The sequence below is a fragment of the Balaenoptera borealis genome (assembly GCF_965194805.1).
Source record: "Balaenoptera borealis genome assembly, chromosome: 2".
NCBI lineage: Eukaryota > Metazoa > Chordata > Mammalia > Artiodactyla > Balaenopteridae > Balaenoptera > Balaenoptera borealis.
This window is the reverse complement of record NC_138867.1, coordinates 115,305,644-115,327,702: the sequence shown is the minus strand read 5'-3', so window position 1 is coordinate 115,327,702 and position 22,059 is coordinate 115,305,644. Positions and strand designations below refer to the sequence as shown.

The following is a 22,059-nucleotide window of genomic DNA, read 5'->3' as shown; positions in this document are numbered from 1 at the left end:
CAGGTGAATCCGAACAAGTTCTTTCCAGCACAAATAGGGATTTCCAACGTTCAGACTTGAAACGCAGTCTTTTTTAAAAAAAGATTAAAATTATCTTTTTAAATTTCAACAGATGGGTTCTATGACATTAGAACGTTACAATAATTACTGGCACCATTAACGTGGATGATTAGCATACTGAAGCCTACTGAAAGAACATTATCAAGCCATCTGATTTATAAATGTTATGTTGAACATAGTCATAGTTAGGGAAATTTTACCAGGAGAAACTCCTATAGCTGATCTTTTGCTGAACCAATACTCTACATGCTGGGTGACATTTCACTCTAGGACTCCTGAACGAGGCAGAACATGAATATCAATTAACTAGTCACTGGCTATAACTGAACATTTGCCCTGGAGAAGGAACTGAGATCCAGAAAAGACTCCCCTCTTTGCTCTTGTCTTATCAGTATACCTGGTGAGGTGTTTAGGTGAGGGTGTTTAGGTGAGGGTGACAGCAGTGACCTGGAAGAGACCCAAGTGAATTCATTTACAGTGGTCAGCAAAGACTGACTGTGCAGCCCCCAAGTTAGTCCTCAAAGATCCAAGTGGCCTTTGGATGGCAAGCCAGGGATAAGAAGATATGACCAATACCTACTCCCTAAAAGGCATCTTTTGGATCACTTCAGGCTCACATGGAACAACTGCACAAGTTAATCGTGTACTAGGCCACAAAGAAAATCTCAATAGTTTTAGGGTAGTATCACAGAGGCTATGATCTGAACACATGCTGCAATAAAAACAGGATTTTTTAAAGCAAGGGGGGAAAAGTCCTGTATATCTGGAAACTAAATAACCTCTGAGTTAAAAATGAAATCAAATGGGAAATTATAAAAATATTTATAACTGAATACAAGGAAAATGCTACATGTCAAAATTTATAGGAACATAGCTAAAGCAGTACATAGTGGGAAATGCATAGCTTTAAATAAATTTACCAAGATATAAGAAATGTGGAAAATAAGTCATCTAAGCTAAAACTCAAGAAAACAGACAAAAGAGCAACAGAGCATATCCAAAGTGTTTTTTTTTAAATTCTGAACTCTACTGAAACAGACTTTTTTCCTAGATTCATAAAGCATAAAATTCACATCCACATGGTTGGAGGTAGCTGTGCAGTCAGACTGTAAAATGATGTTATATTAGTGTGTTCTACTCCTTTCTCTTACCGCTCCCATTAAGTCTTCTAAACAGAAAAAATTAAAGTGAGTAGAAAAATGGATTTGGTCAAGCAGCCTCTCACATAAAAGCTCTAGAGAAAATGTCTGGGTTCAATTAGCAGCTTCTGTCCAAAACTGAGGATTCTCTGGTTCAACTTTCAGCAAAAGCCTTTTAAAGAGAGCCCTGAACTTGCCTGGAGCTGCCAGATTAACATGTCTTGTATATATTTTGTTTCCAGCTAGGACGAACCCTGAGGAGCCCTTTCATGAAATTTGTAGCACATGCAGTTTCTTTTACAATCTTCTTGGGATTGTTAGTTGTGAACGCATCAGATCGCTTTGAAGGTGTTAAAACCCTGCCCAATGAAACCTTCACAGACTACCCAAAACAGATCTTCAGAGTGAAAACTACACAATTCTCCTGGACAGAAATGCTCATCATGAAGTGGGTCTTGGGTAAGCATGTCACTCTTTTAATGTCTCCTCCCCTAATTATAATAGGACATTATTAAACCCTGACTTCAGAAGCTCTTCCTCTCCTCTTGAATGCATTCTTGGCAGACAAAATGGTGAGGAGATGACCAGCAAGGAAGCCAAAGTCAACTTCTGTATGTGCTGGTGTAAAAGATGCACAGACCTGTAATATAAATCCCAATTTTGAAAGGAGGTGTTTGGGGGAGATTCGTTCTGTACCTTTCCTTATGTGTGTATTGAAAGTGACTGTAAAGTGTGTGGGGGAGGGGGGGACATATGGTTTTGCTCATTTAAATACAGTCTACTAGAAGCCTTAGGAAATCAAGTTCTGCCTCTGAAAAAAAGTATAAGATTGCATAGCTTCAAAGATATTTTTTGTTACCACTGAATACTGATACATAGTAGAATAGTAATAATACAAATCTAAAAAGTTAGGGGAGTAACATGTTCTCATTATTTGTGTTAGTGAACGTAATGAAGCTGTGGAATTCCTCTTTGTGGTGCTATTTTGTGCTGCCAAGGTCTGCCACTGGAATTGCCAAGGAAATCCTTCCAAATTGCCTCACTGACTAGTCAAGAAAGGCTATCTCTCTTTTGCCTAACTCACAAGAACTATTACTAGTAGAAACAAGCAAGATAAGATAAAACTGGCAATGGTTAAAATGGTACATAGCCAACTGTGTTGCAGATTTTTCTAACACTGAAAACTGCAAAATTTATTGGTAAAAAATCAGATTTGGTAGGAAACAATGAAAACCTGCAAAAACTATAATCAGTGATATTGTAAATAACCAAAACTTGATCAATAAATTATAAGATTTACATCAAAAAGATTTGAATTTGATGGGAATGTTTTGAGTAAAACAAAACTGAAAATAAAAAAGGCAAAAAATGTATGCAGTATCAAGATTTTATCAATTAATTAAACTGTCCTAATGGTATTCACCCCCAATTGCTTTTCTTAACAAAAATTCAATATTGGCGTAATATTCATTATGTTTATGTTCACAAACATTGAGTCAAAACGTATTCAGGGTCAAAGTGTCTGTACTTTCAACCAACAAATTCACAAAAGAACAAATACCTGAAAAGACAGCCCAGTACATGCCCTGTGCTAATTAAATGATATTGCCTAAGAGAGCCACAAGAGTTGAACCATTGGAGAATATCCCACAGATCCCCAAACTGAGAACAACTGGGAGTATGGTCTCTAAGCTGGATCTCTCAATAGGCAGAAGGTAATGAGGAGAAGAATGGTTTGACCCAAAGGGCAGAGACAGGAAAGCACACCATGCTTCCCAGGAGCTTTTAATCAACCAGCAAGTCTGTAGCCAAAGGTTCATTTTGTAGAGTCACTGGTACTCAAGTTGGAAAGGAACATTAAAGCCTGCTGCAGAGTAAGTTCTGTGGCTTCACTTTCACAGTTGAGTCTATCCCAATTCTCCCTAGTATACCGGCCCCACCTCCAATTTAACTAAATTAAGCACTTTAACACTAGGCACTTTACAATGGACTGAATGTTTATATCCCCCAAAATTCATATGTTAAGACCCTAGTTCCAAAATCATGGTATTAGAAGTGGGGCCTCTGGGAGGTGCTTAGGTCATGAGGGTGGAGCCCTCATGAATAGGATTAGTGCCCTTTAAAAGATATCCCAGAGAACTTCTCTCATCCTCTCTGTGCCATGTGAGGACACAACAAGCAGTCTGCAACCTGAAAGAGGGCTCACACCAGAACCCAAACATGCTGACACCCTGATCTTAGATTTATAGCCTTCAGAACTGTGAGAAACAAATTTCTGTTGTGTATAAACCACTCAATCTGTGTGACTTTGTTATAGCAACTTAAACTAAGACACGGTTAAAAAAAAAAAAAAACTCACATGTTGGGTTTATGGATAAAACAAAGTATTTATGGCACCAATCACTCACCCATCCCATTTCCCCACCTGGGCTGCAAATAGAAGGCAGGTGAGTCCAAGCATACTCCCCATTCAGTGGGTGCTACCATATGTTAACCATGGTACTCCTACTGAGCCATGACTTCTTCCTGCATCCTCATATTTCTCTTCCTGGGTGTCAGAGCATTATCCCAACAAGAGGGAAGCATCTCTAGCTACAGAGGTCCCAGCTTTTGTAGTCTTGTCCCAGCTTCTACCCATCAAAGCAAAGCTGAGTTTTCAAGACCATTATATAAGAAGTATTGTAAAGGGGAAGACTTATTTTTCATTGACCTACTTCCTGTCACATTTTAGACAGAAGAAAGATTCAAACTACTTTTTCTTACTAGATTATATTTTTCAAACTTTTATCATGAATAATTTTAAGAACTGCAAATTTCGAGAGAAGATTATACTGAACCCTTTGTACCAATCACTCATCTTCAACAATTAGCAAATCAAAGCTAATTTTTGTTTCATCCTATTTCCCTTCTCTCAACCCTGTAGAATTTTGAATCCAATCCCAGGTATCATAAAATTTCATCTACAAACATTTTTGTGTGTATCCTAAAAGATAATTTTCCTTTTACTTTTTTCTAATCTTTCTGTGCTGCAAGTTCACTGACATTTTTTCTCCATTATCTGTGACTTTAATCCCCAACCACTGAATTTTTCATTTCAAATATTATATTTTTCAACCCTTTAAGTTCCACTTGGTTCTCTTTTATATCTTTCATTTCCTTCCTCGTGATGTTTGTATTTTCCTTTAAATCCTTGAACATAATGTACATATTTATAGTAAGAACTGTTATAAAGTCCTTAACTCCTAATTTCATCATCTCTATCATTTCTGGGTTACTGACTAAACTTTCTCCTGACATGGATCATATTCTCCTACATCTTGGTGTGTCAGTAACTTTTGATTGAATGATGGGCACATTACATGTTATATTGGTGAGCATCTAGATTTTGTTGTCTTCCTTTAAAGAGTTTTTTTGCTTTATTCTGACAGGCTGTTAAATTCTTACAGATGAGTTTGGTCCTTTTCAAACTTTCTTAGAGTGGACCTGGAAAAGCTTTACCATAAGGATTGATTATCCTTGTACTATAGAGGCACACATCTGGGTCTCTACTAAATGCCCAGGGTAATCAACAAGGATTCTCAACTGTGGATGGTCAGAGCTCAAACATCTTTCCACTCTGGGTGAGCTCTAGAAACTGTTCAGCTTGCAGCTCTCTGGCTGTTGTTTGTGGAGTTTTACTCTATGCATTCATGACTTAGCATTCAGGGAACATTCAAAAGGACATCTATGTAAATTTCTGGACTATTTTTGTTTGTGTTTGGTTTGGGGTTTTGGTTCTATAGTACCTTTCTCTCTGGAACTCTGCCATATAACATCTAATCACTTCAGCCTTCCTGAACTCTAATCTCTGTGTATTCAACTCATTGGGACTGCCTTCTGTGCTTCTGGAATCCCTCTCCATACCCTGCAGACTGAAATGTGCTTCCAGAAAAAAATAAAAGACAGGGCTATCATGTGGCTTACCTTGCTTGTTTCTCTTAAGGATCACAGTGCTCTGCTATTTCCAACGTCTGAAAATAGTTTCTTTTTTTTTTCCAGTTTACTGCTCCATCATGACTGGTAATAGAAATCAGGATTCTTTTTCTAAAACAGAACTACAAACATAAAAGAAAATTAATAATTTCTTTTCAAATACCCAGTCAGTATTCAAGTTTCTTTGACTGAGAAGACAAGTTGAATAAATGTCTGCCTACCTTGCTTTCTCTCTTCCTTCAGGTCTCTGTTCACATTTTACCTTATCAGAGTAGTTGAGCAGGTAAGGGCAAGCTCTCTTACCTCCCTCCTTTGATAAGGTGAAATGTAAACAGAGACCTAAAGGAAAAGAGAAAGCAAGCTTTGCAGACATCTGGGTGAAATGCATTCCAGAAAGACAGATCAGTATGTGTTAAAGGCCTGCATTCAGGAGCAAGCTGGACAAGTTTGAGGAACAGCAAAGAAATTAGTGTGGCTGCAGCAGAATAAATAAGGGGGAGATGGCAGAGATGAGGTCACAGGATAGGCAGAGTCAATCATGCAAGGCATTGGAGGCCATGGTACAGAGTTTAGATTTTACTCTGAGTATGACTGGAAACAACTGGACAGTTCTGAGTGCAGAAGTGACATCCTACGACCTCATTTTCTAATGGATCACTGGCTGCTGTGTAGAGAACAGATGATTCTGGGACAAGAGCAGAAGCAGGGAGACCAGTTAGGAGGCCACTGCAGTAATTCAGACAGGAAATAGCTGGTTTTGAGGAGGTAGTAGACGGTTATTATATTTTGGAGGTAAAATCAATAATATTTACTACTGGATTGCCTGTGGGGTGTGAAAGAAAGAGAGCAATCAAGGAAAATTCCAAGTTTTTTAGCTCAAGTAATGGTATAATAGAGAGTTCCTCTAAGGCAGGAAAGACCAGGGGAGGAGCAGTTTGGAGAGAGAGTAGATATGGAAATCAAGAGTTCGGTTTGAGATTATCTATTAGATCTCCAAGTGGAAATGTCAAGTAGCAACTACAGATGCTGAAGGTCAGAGAGGCTGGGGCTGGAAACATAAATTTGGAAATGTCAGTCTACTTAAAGTAAATTATATGCAATACCTCAACTGTGAATGTGGACATATGAACCGAGGACCAAGCCCTCGGGCACAGCAATATTTCAAGGATGGGAAAATGAGAAGTATCTTACCCAGCAAAGGAGACTGAGATAAGAGAGTGGTGTCCCAGAAGCCAACCAAAGTCACTGTGTCAAGACCCAGGCAGTGATCACTTACGTCGAGTGTTGCTGATAGATCAAGTAACATGCGGCCTGAGACTTGACCACTGACTTTGGATGCAAAGTTCCTGAGTAGCAAGAGGGGATGGGATCCAGCAGGCAAGCAGAGGACTTGCCCTTAGCAGGAGTGTGGACACTTCATCTACTCTAACAGGAGGAAGGTGGAGTTGAGGGCACAGAGCAGGTAGCTTGGTAAATGCAGTGCTGAGTACAACGTGCAAGTTTTCTGATAGTGTTGTTTCTATTTTCTCAATTTTTTTCTCCATAAATATTCTGTAGTTATTAAGCATTGTATTATGTACCAGGCACTGTGCCAGATACTGGGGAAGCAGCTATAAAATAAGACTAATATTATCTTCTCTCTATTTTCTGGAGCTCTTTAATTATAAAATACTGCTAATAATAATAACAACTTTTAAGAGAAAGACATTGAGCACTGTGTTCACTGTGTTCTTTGGGCTGGCACACCCTAAGGTCCACAACCTGATATACTCTGCTCAGACACAGAGAGCCTCGAAGTGGTATCAGGCCCTTACTGAAGGAGTCTTCATATGCTACTCCCGAGCACTGCTGGGAAGGCCTTGGAGCAGCCAGAAACACAACACACAGTTCTCTTCCCCCATGACTCATGAATGTAGTCCTTTAGACAGACTGGCTATACAAACCATGATTCCCTTGCCACCAGGAGCAGCCCTAGAGCTAAACAGGACTTTAGGACTCTAACAAGTTCAAACTGGTCCCCCAGTGATGGAGAGAGAGGTGGACCACTAAGAGATGAAGGGCCTTGACCAGGTGTCCTTGCTTCTGTCCTTCCCACCCTGTGCCTCAGTAGATGCTCAGCATAGGAGCTAGAGATCCATTTAAAATGTAATCAGGTTTTGTCACTCTTTGCCTCAAAACTCTTCAGTGGTATCACATTCTCCCTCAGCATGACAGCCAATGTCACTATAAAGGCCAACAAAGCCCTCCACCTCTCTACCCCACCTCTATGCCCTCATCTCCCATCACCTCCCATCTCATTCACTCACTTTCAGCCCCACTGGCTTCCTTGCTTCAAACTGTTTCTGCCTCAGAAACTTAGCTTAGGCTGTCCCCTCTGCCTAAGAGTTCTTCCCACGGGCAGCACCATGGCTCACTCCCTCACTTGCTCAGGTCTATGTTCAAAAGTCTCCTTCCACCAACCACAAGCACTGAAATTGAAACTGTGATTTAAAATCTTCCAACAAACAAAAGTCCAGGACCAGATGGCTTCACAGGTGAATTCTATCAAACATTTAGAGACGAGCTAACAGCTATCCTTCTCAAACTCTTCCAAAATATAGCAGAGGGAGGAACACTCCCAAACTCATTCTACAAGGCCACCATCACCCTGATACCAAAACCAGACAAAGATGTCACAAAGAAAGAAAACTACAGGCCAATATCACTGATGAACATAGATGCAAAAATCCTCAACAAAATACTAGCAAACAGAATCCAACAGCACATTAAAAGGATCACACACCACGATCAAGTGGGGTTTATCCCAGGAATGCAAGGATTCTTCAATATACACAAACCAATCAATGTGACACACCATACTAACAAATTGAAGGATAAAAACCATATGATCATCTCAGTAGATGCAGAAAAAGCTTTTGACAAAATTCAACACACATTTATGATAAAAACCCTTCAGAAAGTAGGCATAGAGGGAACTTACCTCAACATAATAAAGGCCATATATGACAAACCCACAGCAAACATCATTCTCAATGGTGAAAAACTGAAACCATTTCCAGTAAGATCAGGAACAAGACAAGGTTGCCCACTCTCACCACTATTATTCAACATAGTTCTGGAAGTTTTAGCCACAGCAATCACAGAAGTAAAAGAAATAAAAGGAATCCAAATCGGAAAAGAAGTAAAACTGTCACTGTTTGCAGATGACATGATACTATACATAGAGAATCCTAAAGATGCTACCAGAAAACTACAGGAGCTAATAAATGAATTTGGTAAAGTAGCAGGATACAAAATTAATGCACAGAAATCTCTTGCATTCCTATACACTAATGACAATAAATCTGAAAGAGAAATTAAGGAAACACTCCCATTTACCACTGCAACAAAAAGAATAAAATACCTAGGAATAAACCTACCTAAGGAGACAAAAGACCTGTATGCAGAAAACTATAAGACACTGATGAAAGAAATTAAAGATGATACAAACAGATGGAAAGATATACCATGTTCTTGGATTGGAAGAATCAACATTGTGAAAATGACTCTACCACCCAAAGCAATCTACAGATTCAATGCAACCCCTATCAAACTACCAATAGCATTTTTCACAGATCTAGAACAAAAAATTTCACAATTTGTATGGAAACACGAAAGACCCCAAATAGCCAAAGCAATCTTGAGAAAGAAAAATGGAGCTGGAGGAATCAAGCTCCCTGACTTCAGACTATACTACAAAGCCGCAGTAATCAAGACAGTATGGTACTGGCACAAAAACAGAAATATAGATCAATGGAACAGGATAGAAAGTCCAGAAATAAAACCATGCACATATGGTCACCTTATTTCTGATAAAGGAGGCAAGAATAGACAATGGAGAAAAGACAGCCTCTTCAATAAGTGGTGCTGGGAAAACTGGACAGCTACATGTAAAAGAATGAAATTAGAACACTCCCTAACACCATACACAAAAATAAACTCAAAATGGATTAAAGGGCTTCCCTGGTGGCGCAGTGGTTGAGAATCTGCCTGCCAATGCAGGGGACATGGGTTCGAGCCCTGGTCTGGGAAGATCCCACATGCCGCGGAGCAACTAGGCCCGTGAGCCACAGCTACTGAGCCTGCGCGTCTGGAGCTTGTGCTCCGCAACAAGAAAGGCCGTGATAGTAAGAGGCCAGCGCACCATGATGAAGAGTGGCCCCCGCTTGCCGCAACTGGAGAAAGCCCTCGCGCAGAAACGAAGACCCAACACAGCCAAAAATAAATAAATAAATAAATAAATAAAGGAATAAAATTAAAAAAAAAAAAAAAAAATGGATTAAAGACCTAAATGTAAGGCCAGACACTATCAAACTCTTAGAGGAAAACATAGGCAGAACACTCTATGACATAAATCACAGCAAGATCCTTTTTGACCCACCTCCTAGAGAAAGGGAAATAAAAACAAAAATAAACAAATGGGACCTAATGAAACTTAAAAGCTTTTGCACAGCAAAGGAAACCATAAACAAGATGAAAAGACAACCCTCAGAATGGGAGAAAATATTTGCAAATGAAGCAACTGACAAAGGATTAATTTCCAAATTATACAAGCAGCTCATGCAGCTCAATATCAAAAAAACAAACAACCCAATCCAAAAATGGGCAGAAGACCTAAATAGACATTTCTCCAAAGAAGATACACAGATTGCCAACAAACACATAAAAGGATGCTCAACATCACTAATCATTAGGGAAATGCAAATCAAAACTACAATGAGGTATCACCTCATTGTCAGAATGGCCATCATCAAAAAATCTGCAAACAATAAATGCTGGAGAGGGTGTGGAGAAAAGGGAACCCTCTTGCACTGTTGGTGGGAAAGTAAATTGATACAGCCACTATGGAGAAGAGTATGGAAGTTCCTTAAAAAACTAAAAATAGAACTACCATATGACCCAGCAATCCCACTACTGGGCATATACCCTGAGAAAACCATAATTCAAAAAGAGCATGTACCACAGGCTTCCCTGGTGGCACAGTGGTTAAGAATCCACCTGCCAATGCAGGGGACATGGGTTTGAGCCCTGGTCCGGGAAGATCCCACATGCCACGGAGCAACTAAGCCCATGCGCCACAACTACTGAGCCCACATGCCACAACTACTGAAGCCCGTGCACCTAGAGCCCGTGCTCCTCAACAAGAGAAGCCACCATAATGAGAAGCCCACGTACTGCAACGAAGAGAGGCCACTGTTCACCGCAACTAGAGAAAGCCCATGCACAGCAACGAAGACCCAACACAGCCAATAATAAATAAATAATTTTTTTTTTAATTCAAAAAAAAGAGTCATGTACCACAATGTTCACTGCAGTACTATTTACAATAGCCAGGACATGCAAGCAACCTAAGTGTCCATCAACAGATGAATGGATAAAGAAGATGTGGCACATATATACAATGGAATATTACTCAGCCATAAAAAGAAACAAAATTGAGTTATTTGTAGTGAGGTGGATGGACCGAGAGTCTGTCATACAGAATGAAGTAAGTCAGAAAAAGAAAAACAAATACCGTATGCTAACACATATATATGAAATCAAAAAAAAAATTGGTTCTGAAGAACCTAGGGGCAGGACAGGAATAAAGATGCAGTCATAGAGAATGGACCTGAGGACACGGGGAGGGGGAAGGGTAAGCTGGGACGAAGTGAGAGAGTGGCATGGACATATATACACTACCAAATGTAAAACAGATAGCTAGTGGGAAGTAGCCGCATAGCACAGGGAGATCAGCTCCGTGCTTTGTGACCACCTAGAGGGGTGGGATAGGGAGGGTGGGAGGGAGACACAAGAGGGAGTGGATATGGGGATATATGTATAGCTGATTCAGTTTGTTATAAAGCAGAAACTAACACACCATTGTAAAGCAATTATACTCAATAAAGATGTTAAAAAAATAAGAAAATTTAAAAAATAAAGAAATAAATTTTAAAAATAAATAAATTTTAAAAAAGAAGAAACTGAGAATGAAAAAAAGAAAAAAGAAAAAAGTCTCTTTCTCAAAGTGAAGACTTTTTTAAACAACCTGTTTAAAATTGCAAGTTTGTCCACCCTCACTGCCCTCCTATTCTCCCTTCTCTTTTTCTTCCTAACAATTAACATCTCTGACAATAAATACTACATGCTTTCCTTTGTTTCCAGCCTGTCTCAATTAATATTAATATTTCTCTAATCATAGAAATTGTAGTTGATTCTTTTCATCTTCTGTTAGATCTTGCTCCATGTAGGTATCTGGTTTTCCCAAGGCCCTCTCTCAATGGCCACATAGTGTGACAATACTCTATTACTTCCCCAAACCCCTACTGGATATGTAGGTTGTTCCTCTTCTGCTGTACAATTCTGTGGAAGGGTCAAACCCAATCAGAAATATATTCTTCCTGAACTCCATATGCTTTACTTGATTACTAGCAGAATTTTGAGAAACTTCTAGATTGTAAATGCAGGAGATTTAAAGCAGGGGCAAAGGAGGTGGAAGCCACAAGGAGCCTAAGACTACATGCAAAGGTAGAAGAAAAACCAGGACACAGTATCAAAGAAGCCAAGAGGCACTTCCCCAGTGGCGCAGTGGTTAAGACTCCGTGCTCCCAATGCAGGGGGCCCGGGTTGGATCCCTGGTCAGGAAACTGGATCCCACATGCATGCCACAACTAAGAGTTCGTGTGTCACAACCAAGGAGCCAATGAGCCACGACTAAGGAGCCTGCCTGTCACAACTAAGGAGTACACGTGCCGCAACTAAGGAGCAGACGAGCCACAACAAAGACCTGGTGCAAACAAATAAATTTTTTAAAATTAATTAATTAATTAATTTTTTAAAAACTTAAAAAAAAAAAAAAAGTAAGCCAAGAGAAGAGCGTGACTGAGGAAGGAGGGGTGAATTTGCTAGCAGACGTGTGTGTTCTCTAGAGCTGTAAGACAACTTGCTTTGGGGAGGACCAAATGAACCAGAGATCACAGATCCTTCTGCCTGGAGAATCTCCAACATCAGTTCATACCACAGGAATATATCTTTCCCGCCTGTATCATGAGCAGCCACTCTGGGGTAGAGGAAAGAGCTTATAATACAGCTTGTGACTTGGAGAGTGTGTCTATACAGACGCTCACCAGAGGACTGGGACAACATTAGTGGTTCGCACAAAGCCATGGAGCTTGGAGGGCAGGAAGCCTCTTCACCACGCATGTCATTTCTCCATCTAGGAAGAGAATTATGTCATGAAGACTCTCTCAACCCAACTCTTACAGAGAACCTGGCAGTGTTTTCTTAAACAGATGCCCCAGTTGAAAGCTCAATTGATGGAGTGAGATGTAAATGCCTAGCACAGTAGGAAAATACACTTAAAGAGAAGGAGAGAAGGAAAGAGATTGGGACTGGTTATCAAGAAGCCCAGTCCTGACTGTGTCCCTTCTTCCTTGGTGGCTCTGCCTCTCTGAACTTCAGCTTTCACATGTGTAAAATGCGAGGATCAAGCTGCTCCCTCACGTCACCCACCAAGGATTACAAACTCTTTGAGGGCAGTGCTAAGTCTTAGCTCCAGAATCACACATCTAGGTTTGACCAAGAATAAAACTGCAAAATCAAATGGGCTGTGTTCCTCACCTAAATCATTCTTTTGATGGTTTCCTCATTTATCTAGGTAAGATTTCCAAGTAGACTACTCCAGCCAACCTGCCAAAATTTCTCCCAGCAAGTCAGACCACGTTGCTGCTCCACTTATCACCTTTAGGAGCTAACTAGCTTAGGGTGACACCCAGCCTCCTCCTCATGGCCTGAAGGAGGGCCTTTCAGGATCTACTGGGCCTTCACTAACCCTCCCTGTTGCCGACCTCCAGCCCCACCCACAACCCCCACCAACCCTAAGCCGTACTAAGCCTCTTGCAGTCCCCTAGAACAGCCTGTTCTCCCTCACATCCACAGCCGCTATCTGCAACACCTTTCAGCCCCTGCTCCTTCACCCAGCTAGCTCCTGGCTCCTCATGCCAGGTGTCACCTCCTTCATTCAGTCAACAGATATATGTTCTGCCCGACACTCTGCTGGGTCTCATGATTATAACACTGACTGCTCTTATCACTGTGTATCCACAAACAGTCCCCTGGACGCTTTTATTACAGCATCTGTCACCCTATAGCACTACTGTTTGTGGACACGTCTGTCTCCAGCACTAGACCGAGCTTGCTGGGGAAGGATAGCATCTTCTTGGTTGTGGTATCCCCAGAATGGTGCCTGGCACAAAGTCAGAGCTCAACACTGTCTGTTAAGTGGTAAATGAGTTCCTGACCAGTGAGAGTAAGACTGTGCCTAGTAGAGGGCATGGTGAGCGACAGCACAGTGGAAAGAAGGTCCTGAACTGCCTGTGTGACTTTGGATAATTTACTTGCCATCTTCATACACAAGTCTGTTCATCTGTACAGTGGAGATAATTATAGTCAGTACCTATCAAGCTGTACGGAAGCTTTAGTGTTGGAAAAGTGTTAGCACAGGGCCTAGCACCTAGCAGGTACTCAACAATGGTTAGCTACTAAAATTAGAGATGGGGATGAGCTTTCTTAGAAAATTTTTGCATCTATTAATATCATCTCCTTGCCTGGAAAACAAATGAACCCTGAATGTGTGTGAGGCCCAGATTTGTTGCAAAGGACCTGCCACTGAGATGGTGTTTGGATGTTAGGGCCTGAGGATTGAGGGCTTCTAGGGATATTCTCCCACCTGTGAGTTAACAGGACACCTATATCCTGACCCAATGGTCAGAAGTTGACCCAAAAGAACAGACAAGCCTCCCAAGATGTGGTTAGGGGGCGTTGGGACAGTGTAGAGAAGCCCTATGTAGAGGAAGGGGCTATGACCATTTAAGGAATGCACACAGTTAAGTCTCACAGGACTTTGAAGGGGGATCCCTTCTGAATAGCATCTGAGGCAGGGAGGGGGGTGAACCACCTTTTGAACTGTCAAGCCCCATCTCAGCAGCCTGCATGCCGTTACTTAGAACCTGTCTAAATAAAGCTACTCATTTCCCCCAAGGCTTCCCAGCATTTCCCAACCTGTTTTTCTGCTAGCCATCCTCATTAATTACCAGTGACCATGCTCTCTGTGCTCCAGGCATCCCTGAGTGAAGGGGAGTTTGCCTGAAGGAGGCTCCACTGCCCAACAACCTTACTCTCTAAGCCCCTGGACTCTATATACTCATCTGATTGACATGCTAGAGGCAAAAGTCCAGGGGGCTCAGGTTGGATATAAAATGCTGAACTACCCTCAGCACCCTGGAAGCAGGGGACCTAATTTCACTCACTGAAGTACTTAATTTCACACATTTCTTTTTTAATTAAGCATTCCTGCTGCTCAAACCCTTGGGCCCATGCTACTTTTACTCATGGACTTGGAATAATTTAAATTAGTCTGGGTAAGTTAATATGTAAATCTAGGAAGACTGATGTGGGCATTGGACCATGGAGGAAGTGATTTGCAATGCCCAACGAGGAACCTCTGTATTGGTCAGAAAAGTCAGTTTACTGTAAATAATTTGCATTTCAGATTCATAGAGTTTTCAGTGCTGGAAATTACCCCAAAACCTCAAGAAAATCAAGGAACTTATCCAAGGTCACATACCCAGTAAGAGTGACCAAGGTAGAACAGGGCTTCCTAAATTAAAATAATTGATAGCCTGTAATTCTCCTAGTGCTCAGCAAAAAGCAGTTCCACTAAGACATTAGGAATTTTAATTGGGGGGCAGGGGCATAGAGGAAAGCAACAAACATTTTTTTCCAGCCTGTAATGGTTTTTCCAATAACATATTTTAAATATCTATTTGAACAAGCACAGATGAAAGTACATTTCATTGTTAAGGAAATTTTACTTCACTGAATTACCACAAAAATTTTCAAAGTGTAAGCTTGGGAAGTATGGCTTTGTTAAGGAACAAAAGGGGGGAGCAAGGTGTGTGTGGTGGGGGGAGTCTTGTAAACAGACCTGCAATGTTTGGGGACACTTCCTGCTGTCCCCCTCCAATTTGATACAGACATGCAGATCTTAGAATCTGTTTCATCAAACGAAGCCACAACCTCTCTAAACAGCTGTGGAAGAGGCAGGAGGAACCGGGAAGGCAGGCCATCATGTCTGACGCACCGGAGCCAGGGGAGTGCCGAGGGGCTGGCAGTGTTAACCTTTAGGGGATATGTGGTCAATGAGCTGGAATTGTTTCACTAACCAATCCGTTAGTGAGTCTTTTACCATATTAACCTTCTAAGTATGCAGGTGAAGTGTAGCACGGTGTAACACAGAATGGGCTAGTTCTGCATCAAATCTTTCCTACGTCTGAGTAGCTGTAAACTCTCTGATGTTAATTAGAAAACAGTCAAGAGTCTTTTTTCTTCATTATCTGCTTTCAACTCAATTCTATTTCCTGGAGAAGCAAAGGGCATAGTGGTCAAGAGCATGGGACTCTAGGGGTAAACCTTCTGGACTCAAATTTCAGATCTCCTGCCTCCTCTCTGGCCACATTACAATTCACTATGTCTAAGGAAATATTAGCTGTAAAACTGGGATAATAAGAGAATGTACTTCATAGGGTTACTACAAAGATTTGAGGGAGTTAATATGTACACATACATGTACATAATGTGTATATATTATAAGAGATATAATATGTACACATAGTAGGTGCTCAAAATGTTACCAAATAATTTTTAATAATCTAAAGTGATTTACTTTTAATAATCAGTGAAGATAAAGGTAGAGAATAGCAGTATTCAATAGAAATATAAGGCAAGCCACACCATAAGCCACACATTTAATTTAAAATTTTCTAATAGCTATATTATAAAAAGAAAGAGATGAAATTAGTCATAAGAGATTTTATTTAACTCAGTATATCTAAAATATCATTTCAGATTTTAAAACGTTGACATATTTTACATTTTTTGTAAAAAGTCTTTGAAATCTGGTGTGTATTCTACATATACGGCATCCCTCAATTTAACTGGCCACATTTCAGTTGCTCAGTATCCACATGTGACTAGTGGCTACGATATTGGATAGTACAGGTATATAAAGATACACACCCAGTTGTTAGTCTCAGCTACCTCAGGAGGCTGGCTTAGAGGTGGGATGGGGGAAGTAGCAACATCTCGTTGACTTCTACATCAACATGTAACAGTGAAGACATATGTCTTTAAAATCCAGTAAGTTATAAAAAAGTAAGGAAAAGAAAAACTAATAACCCAAAAGTAATGTTCACTGAAACATTCGTAGAAATATAAAGGAAAGCATTCTAATCAGGGAGTTAGGAGAACTGGGTTCTAGGACGTAGGTGGGACCTTCAGAAAACCCTTTCCCAGTCCTGGACCTCAGTTTCGTTATACTTAGTTTAGAACTGGATGATTCCTTATAACCTCCCAGTTCTTAAAATATATAAATGTCAGCCATTACATTTCTCCTATATTGCCTCTAAGAATCTATCAGTGGATGAGAACTCTCTCCTCACACCTGGAGATGGTTTATCTGCAAGCAGAGGGACAGGTGGCACGAATTCTTGCCGTCTGTGGATTTCCTGACTATAAATCTGCCTTTGAAGGCATGTTTTCGTTTGCTGCTTGCTCTCAACGTTCCCAGCTCCAAAGAACCTACATTTACATCTGTACCCTGGTTCCCTCCGTGCCCCCTATGGTCACACACGCCCGGAAATGAAAAATGAGCCTGACCTTCTCACTCTCCGGCAGGAATGATTTGGTCCGAATGCAAGGAAATCTGGGAGGAGGGGCCGCGGGAGTACGTGCTGCACCTCTGGAACCTGCTGGATTTCGGAATGCTGTCCATCTTCGTGGCCTCCTTCACCGCAAGATTCATGGCCTTCCTGAAGGCCAGCGAGGCCCAGGTGTACGTGGACCAGCATGTACAGGACGACACGCTGCACAACGTCTCACTCCCGCCAGAAGTGGCCTACTTCACCTACGGTGAGTCGGCGGGGTGTTAGGCTACGCCTTCCGCTCCGCGCGCTTCCGGGGCGTGGCCAGGGGCCGTGAGCGTGGCTTGTTCCGCAGCTGTGGTTTGTAACATGGGTGGGGCCAACTTTGGTCGTTTCTACTGTCAAAGCAGACACCGACCGCCCCGCCACCCTCCAAGAAAGTCCTAGTCCCTGCAATACAACCAGCTGAAAAGAACGTGTAATTAGTGACTACGAGAAATGAATTGTTTTGTGTTGGAAAGGATGGATTTGTTTTCTAAGGGTTCTTGGAGCGTTTCTGTGGGATCCTTTTATTTTTTTTTCTTTTAAAGAAATCTCATTTCTGATGTGGATCCAGGAGCTTTTCCTTACATATTGGATCGCTGTATTTTCTGCAAAAATAAGTCTTGCTTTCCCAGTTCAAAAGTTATTTTCTCATGGCAAGATAGGTTCTTAGAAGATGCCTTAATTCTTTCAAACCACAAGGCCATACAGTGTGAGATGCTAGATTGAATTTTTAGTAATAAGAGTTAAAGCATCCATTTATCAAGGACCCTCTAGGTGTCAGGAACTGTATAGACATTTTACACCATAAACTCCAATCATTGCAACAGCCCCACAGAAAGGATTTTGTTGTTGTTGTTGTTCCTATTTTATAGATGAAGAAACAGGTTTTCATGGCATGGCTTACAGTGTTCCCAGAAATACAGTACTGCCTCGGATAGCAAGGGATCCTGGTCCAACATGAAATGAAAACGATGCAGAATGGTATAGTGTTTATGTTCACAGGCTTTGGAGTTAGAGAGACCGGGATTCAAATCCTATTTCTGTAGCTTACTGTAAGGACTTGTTTACTTAATTTTTCTGACCCTCTATTTTCCCATATGTAAAACTGGGATAATACATGTCAGAAAGTTTGTTTTAAGGGTTAAATAAGGTAGTGCACATGAAGAATTTTGCACCGTGTTCTGAAATATTAAGTGCTCACTAATAGTAACAAGTTATTATCACTAGTACCTCTGGGGTCATTTTCTGGCTCAATCACTGTGGCTTCTGTACTAAAAGAAAGATGGGTGGGGAGAAGAAACAATAGATATTTGTTGTTACTGGTAAATTAGCTGGACATTTCATAGGCACTCACTAGTGGCATGAAAAGTTTGAATGTCAAATGTCCCTGTTAGATGGAAGCCACGTGGTGTGTATGACCACAGAATCTTCATGATCAGGTACAGCAATAATCTCCAGAAGGCTGGCCACTTAACACAAAACTTGAGTTGCTGCCCATATTCAATGTAGATTGTGTTACGCAGATTATGTTACATGCAAATGTGGTAGGGAACCCCACACACACTAAGAAATGGAGAGTCTTGTAGTATTACAAATCATCCACTCTTCGTTTGTTGGTTTAGCAAATCCAGACATTTTAAAAGCGTGGGTTTGCATATTTTCCCCTTCTATGCTGCTCAGGGTTCGTTAAGGAAAGATGAGAGAATCTTGATACTGCATTGAATACTTTCCTTAGGGCTGTGATTCAAGCCACAGTATTGCTCACTTGTGACTTCTATTCCTTTTCTGGATTGTATTAAAGTCTCACCCATTAAAGTCTCACCCAACCCAAAGCTTTGCACTTTATTGCCCCTGCATTGTGGTCCACCCTGTACCCTTGAAATCTTTTGCATCTCAAAGTGTTGGCGTGTGCCCCAGTTATGGAGGCAGAGCGCCCTCTAGTGGTCAGCCAGGCAATGGTCCCTTCCAACCTCTACAGCATCAAGTAGGCAGGTGTTTTTCAGGTTACAATAGGGCAATTTTTCTCCTAGAAACAGCTCCAAGGGGAAGAAAATCCCTTTGTCTGAATCATCAAAGTGCTGTTTGCTTTTACACCCATCAAAATTCTTACAAACCAGTCAAAGTAGAGTACTTTTCACTAAAAGTCCTGACCGGGTCACCAGGGTCTGACAACAGCTAAATCTATCTTAATAGATTATAGGCTTTTATTATTACGACTGAAGTTTAAGATGATAAATTATAGGGGAGAGAAAAAAAGGAATTCCTTTTGGTGTCTGTTTGAAGAATCTGAGTCCTATTTCATGTTATCCAAATGTGTTATTTATCCATGGAGGGCAACAGATATATTGGAAAAATACATTTGTTCCCCTTACTTGTCTTTCTGAGTTTTATGACCTTGATGAGAACATGAAGTCTATAACTTTATATATTTCCGCATATAATTTAGAATGCACTACATGAAAGCCTGTGTCAAATGGAGGCCTGGCTCCCCTTACTAGAGATCTCTTACTGCTCTTTATGATTATAATTGTTTAACAGAGTCTAGCTTTGAAAATAAAGAACAAAATTCTTCTCTTCCATCTTCCTTGGGGTGCCAAGAATTACTATGTAATATCCTTGCTATCTGCATTTACCTGGCTCTGAAAAGGACCCCATACCCCAAATCCAGTCTTTAGAATGGCAGTAATAATACCTCCTCTATAGGGCTGTTGTGAAAATTACAGCTAATATAAGTGTAAGGGCTAATTTAGGTTTCTCTATGTTTCTCAGTTTAAGTTGCACTTAGTATTTCTCAACAGGGGCACAATTGACTTGTTCAGCAGGGCAGTCCTCATGGAACAGGTCTGTCTGGAGCATTGCAGGATATTAGCATCCCAGTAAGACTCCTACCCAGTCACTGTGACAACCACAGATGCCCCCCACACACTCTGCCCCAGGAGGAAGGTTCTACCCTCACTTGAAAATCACTGTATGTCTTGGCACATAGAAGGCAGCTTATTAAAGAAAGCTGCTGCTCCTTGCACCGTTAGAACTACAATAGAAACACTTCACAGGTTTGCTCTGCTGAAGGAATATACCCAGGGCAGCTCAGACCCTCACCAGTGACCACAAGCAGAATCTCCCCAGCACGAGACAGGTCCCAGGACTCTTGCCACCTGGAACAGGGATGTCATAGCAAACCTGGATGACTGGTCACCAGTTTTGGGGCCTTAGCTCAGTCAGGGAGCAACTCGCAGACACACACTGCCTGAGGAACAAAACCCAAGAGCATTTTCTCAGGCAAGAACCTTCAGATTCCTGGCCCCCGTGTGAGCTCATTTGTTCTGATCTATGGCTAAACTTGTGGTTAGGACTTCATTCAGCCATTTAACAAACATTTATCAGCACCTGCTGTGTGCCAGACCCTTGTCCCCAGGAACCCCTGAGTGGCCTGCAATTTGTTTTCCAGCTAAGCACTTTACATAAATGATTTCATTTCATCCTCACCACATTGATGATATTATCCCCAATTTGCAGATGGGGAAAATGAGGCTTAAAAATTTAATTGGACAGCCTCTTCAATAAGTGGTGCTGGGAAAACTGGACAGCTACATGTAAAAGAATGAAATTAGAACATTCTCTAACACCATACACAAAAATAAACTCAAAATGGATTAAAGACCAAAATGTAAGGCCAGACACTATAAAACTCTTAGAGGAAAACATAGGCAGAACACTCTTTGACATAAATTGCCGTAATCTTTTTTGATCCACCTCCTAGAGTAATGAAAATAAAAACAAAAATAAACAAATTGGACCTAATTAAACTTAAAACCTTCTGCACAGCAAAGGAAACCATCAACAAAACCAAAAGACAACCCACAGAATGGGAGAAAATATTTGCAAATGATGTAACCAACAAGGGATTAATCTCCAAAATATATAATACAAACAGCTCATGCAGCTCAATATCAAAAAAACAAACAACCCAATCAAAAAATGGGCAAAAGATCTAAATAGACAGTTCTCCAAAAAAGACACACAGATGGCCAAAAAGCACATGAAAAGATGCTCAACATCACTAATTATAAGAGAAATGCAAATCAAAACTACAATGAGGTATCACCTCACACAGGTCAGAATGGCCATCATCAAAAAGTCTACAAATAATAAATGCTGGAGAGAGTATGGAGAAAAGGGAACCCTCCTGTTGGTGGGAATGTAAACTGGTACAGCCACTATGGAGAACAGTAAGGAGTTTCCTTAAAAAACTTAAAATAGAACTACTATATGATCCAGCAATCCCAATCCCAAATATATCCAGAGAAAACCATAATTTGAAACGATATATGCACCCAAATGTTCATTGCAGCACTATTTACAATAGCCAAGACATGGAAGCAACCTAAAAGTCCATCGACAGAGGAATGGATAAAGAAGTTGTGGTATATATATACAATGGAATATTATTCAGCAATAAAAAAGAATGAAATAATGCCATTTGCAGCAACACGGATGGACCTAGAGATTATCATACTAAGTGAAGTAAGTCAGACAGAGAAAGACAAATATCATATAACACTTATATGTGGAATCTAATTTTTAAAAAAAGATACAAATGAACTTATGTACAAAACAGAAGCAGCCTTATAGATATCAAAAACAAACTTATGGTTACCAAAGGGGAAATGTGGAGGGGAGGGATAAATCAGGAGATGGGATGAACATACACATACTACTATTTATAAGATAGATGACTGACGGGGACCCACAGTATAGCACAGGGAACTCTACCCTGTGATAACCTATATGAGAAAAGAACCTAAAACAGAATGAATATCTGTATATGTATAACTACATGAATCACTTGGCTATATACCTGAAACTAACACAACATTGTAAATCAACTATACTCCAATAAAATTAAAATATTAAAATTTTTTTAAATGACAATAAAAGATTTTAAAAGCAAAAAAAAAAAAATGTTAATTGACTTGCCGAGAGTCATATTTTACATACAGCCCCTGCATAGAAAGGCCACTTTCGACCTCAGGTCTGTCTGACTCTAAGTCTGTGCTCCTCCCCACCACCTCCTTGTGAATGGGACAGCCCCTGCTTGTGGAGCTCAAACACTGGGAAGGAAGATA

General features: G+C 40.7%; 1 protein-coding gene across 1 annotated transcript in view; it reads left to right on the top strand.

The window, feature by feature from the left end:
• Positions 1 to 22,059, top strand: part of TRPC7 (transient receptor potential cation channel subfamily C member 7) — a 69,336-nt gene that overhangs the window by 14,122 nt on the left and 33,155 nt on the right. The window contains exons 2-3 of the mRNA XM_082379663.1: positions 1,442 to 1,658; positions 16,923 to 17,156. Of these exons, the coding sequence (XP_082235789.1) occupies positions 1,442 to 1,658; positions 16,923 to 17,156 (451 nt within the window). The remainder of the gene's footprint in view (positions 1 to 1,441; positions 1,659 to 16,922; positions 17,157 to 22,059) is intronic.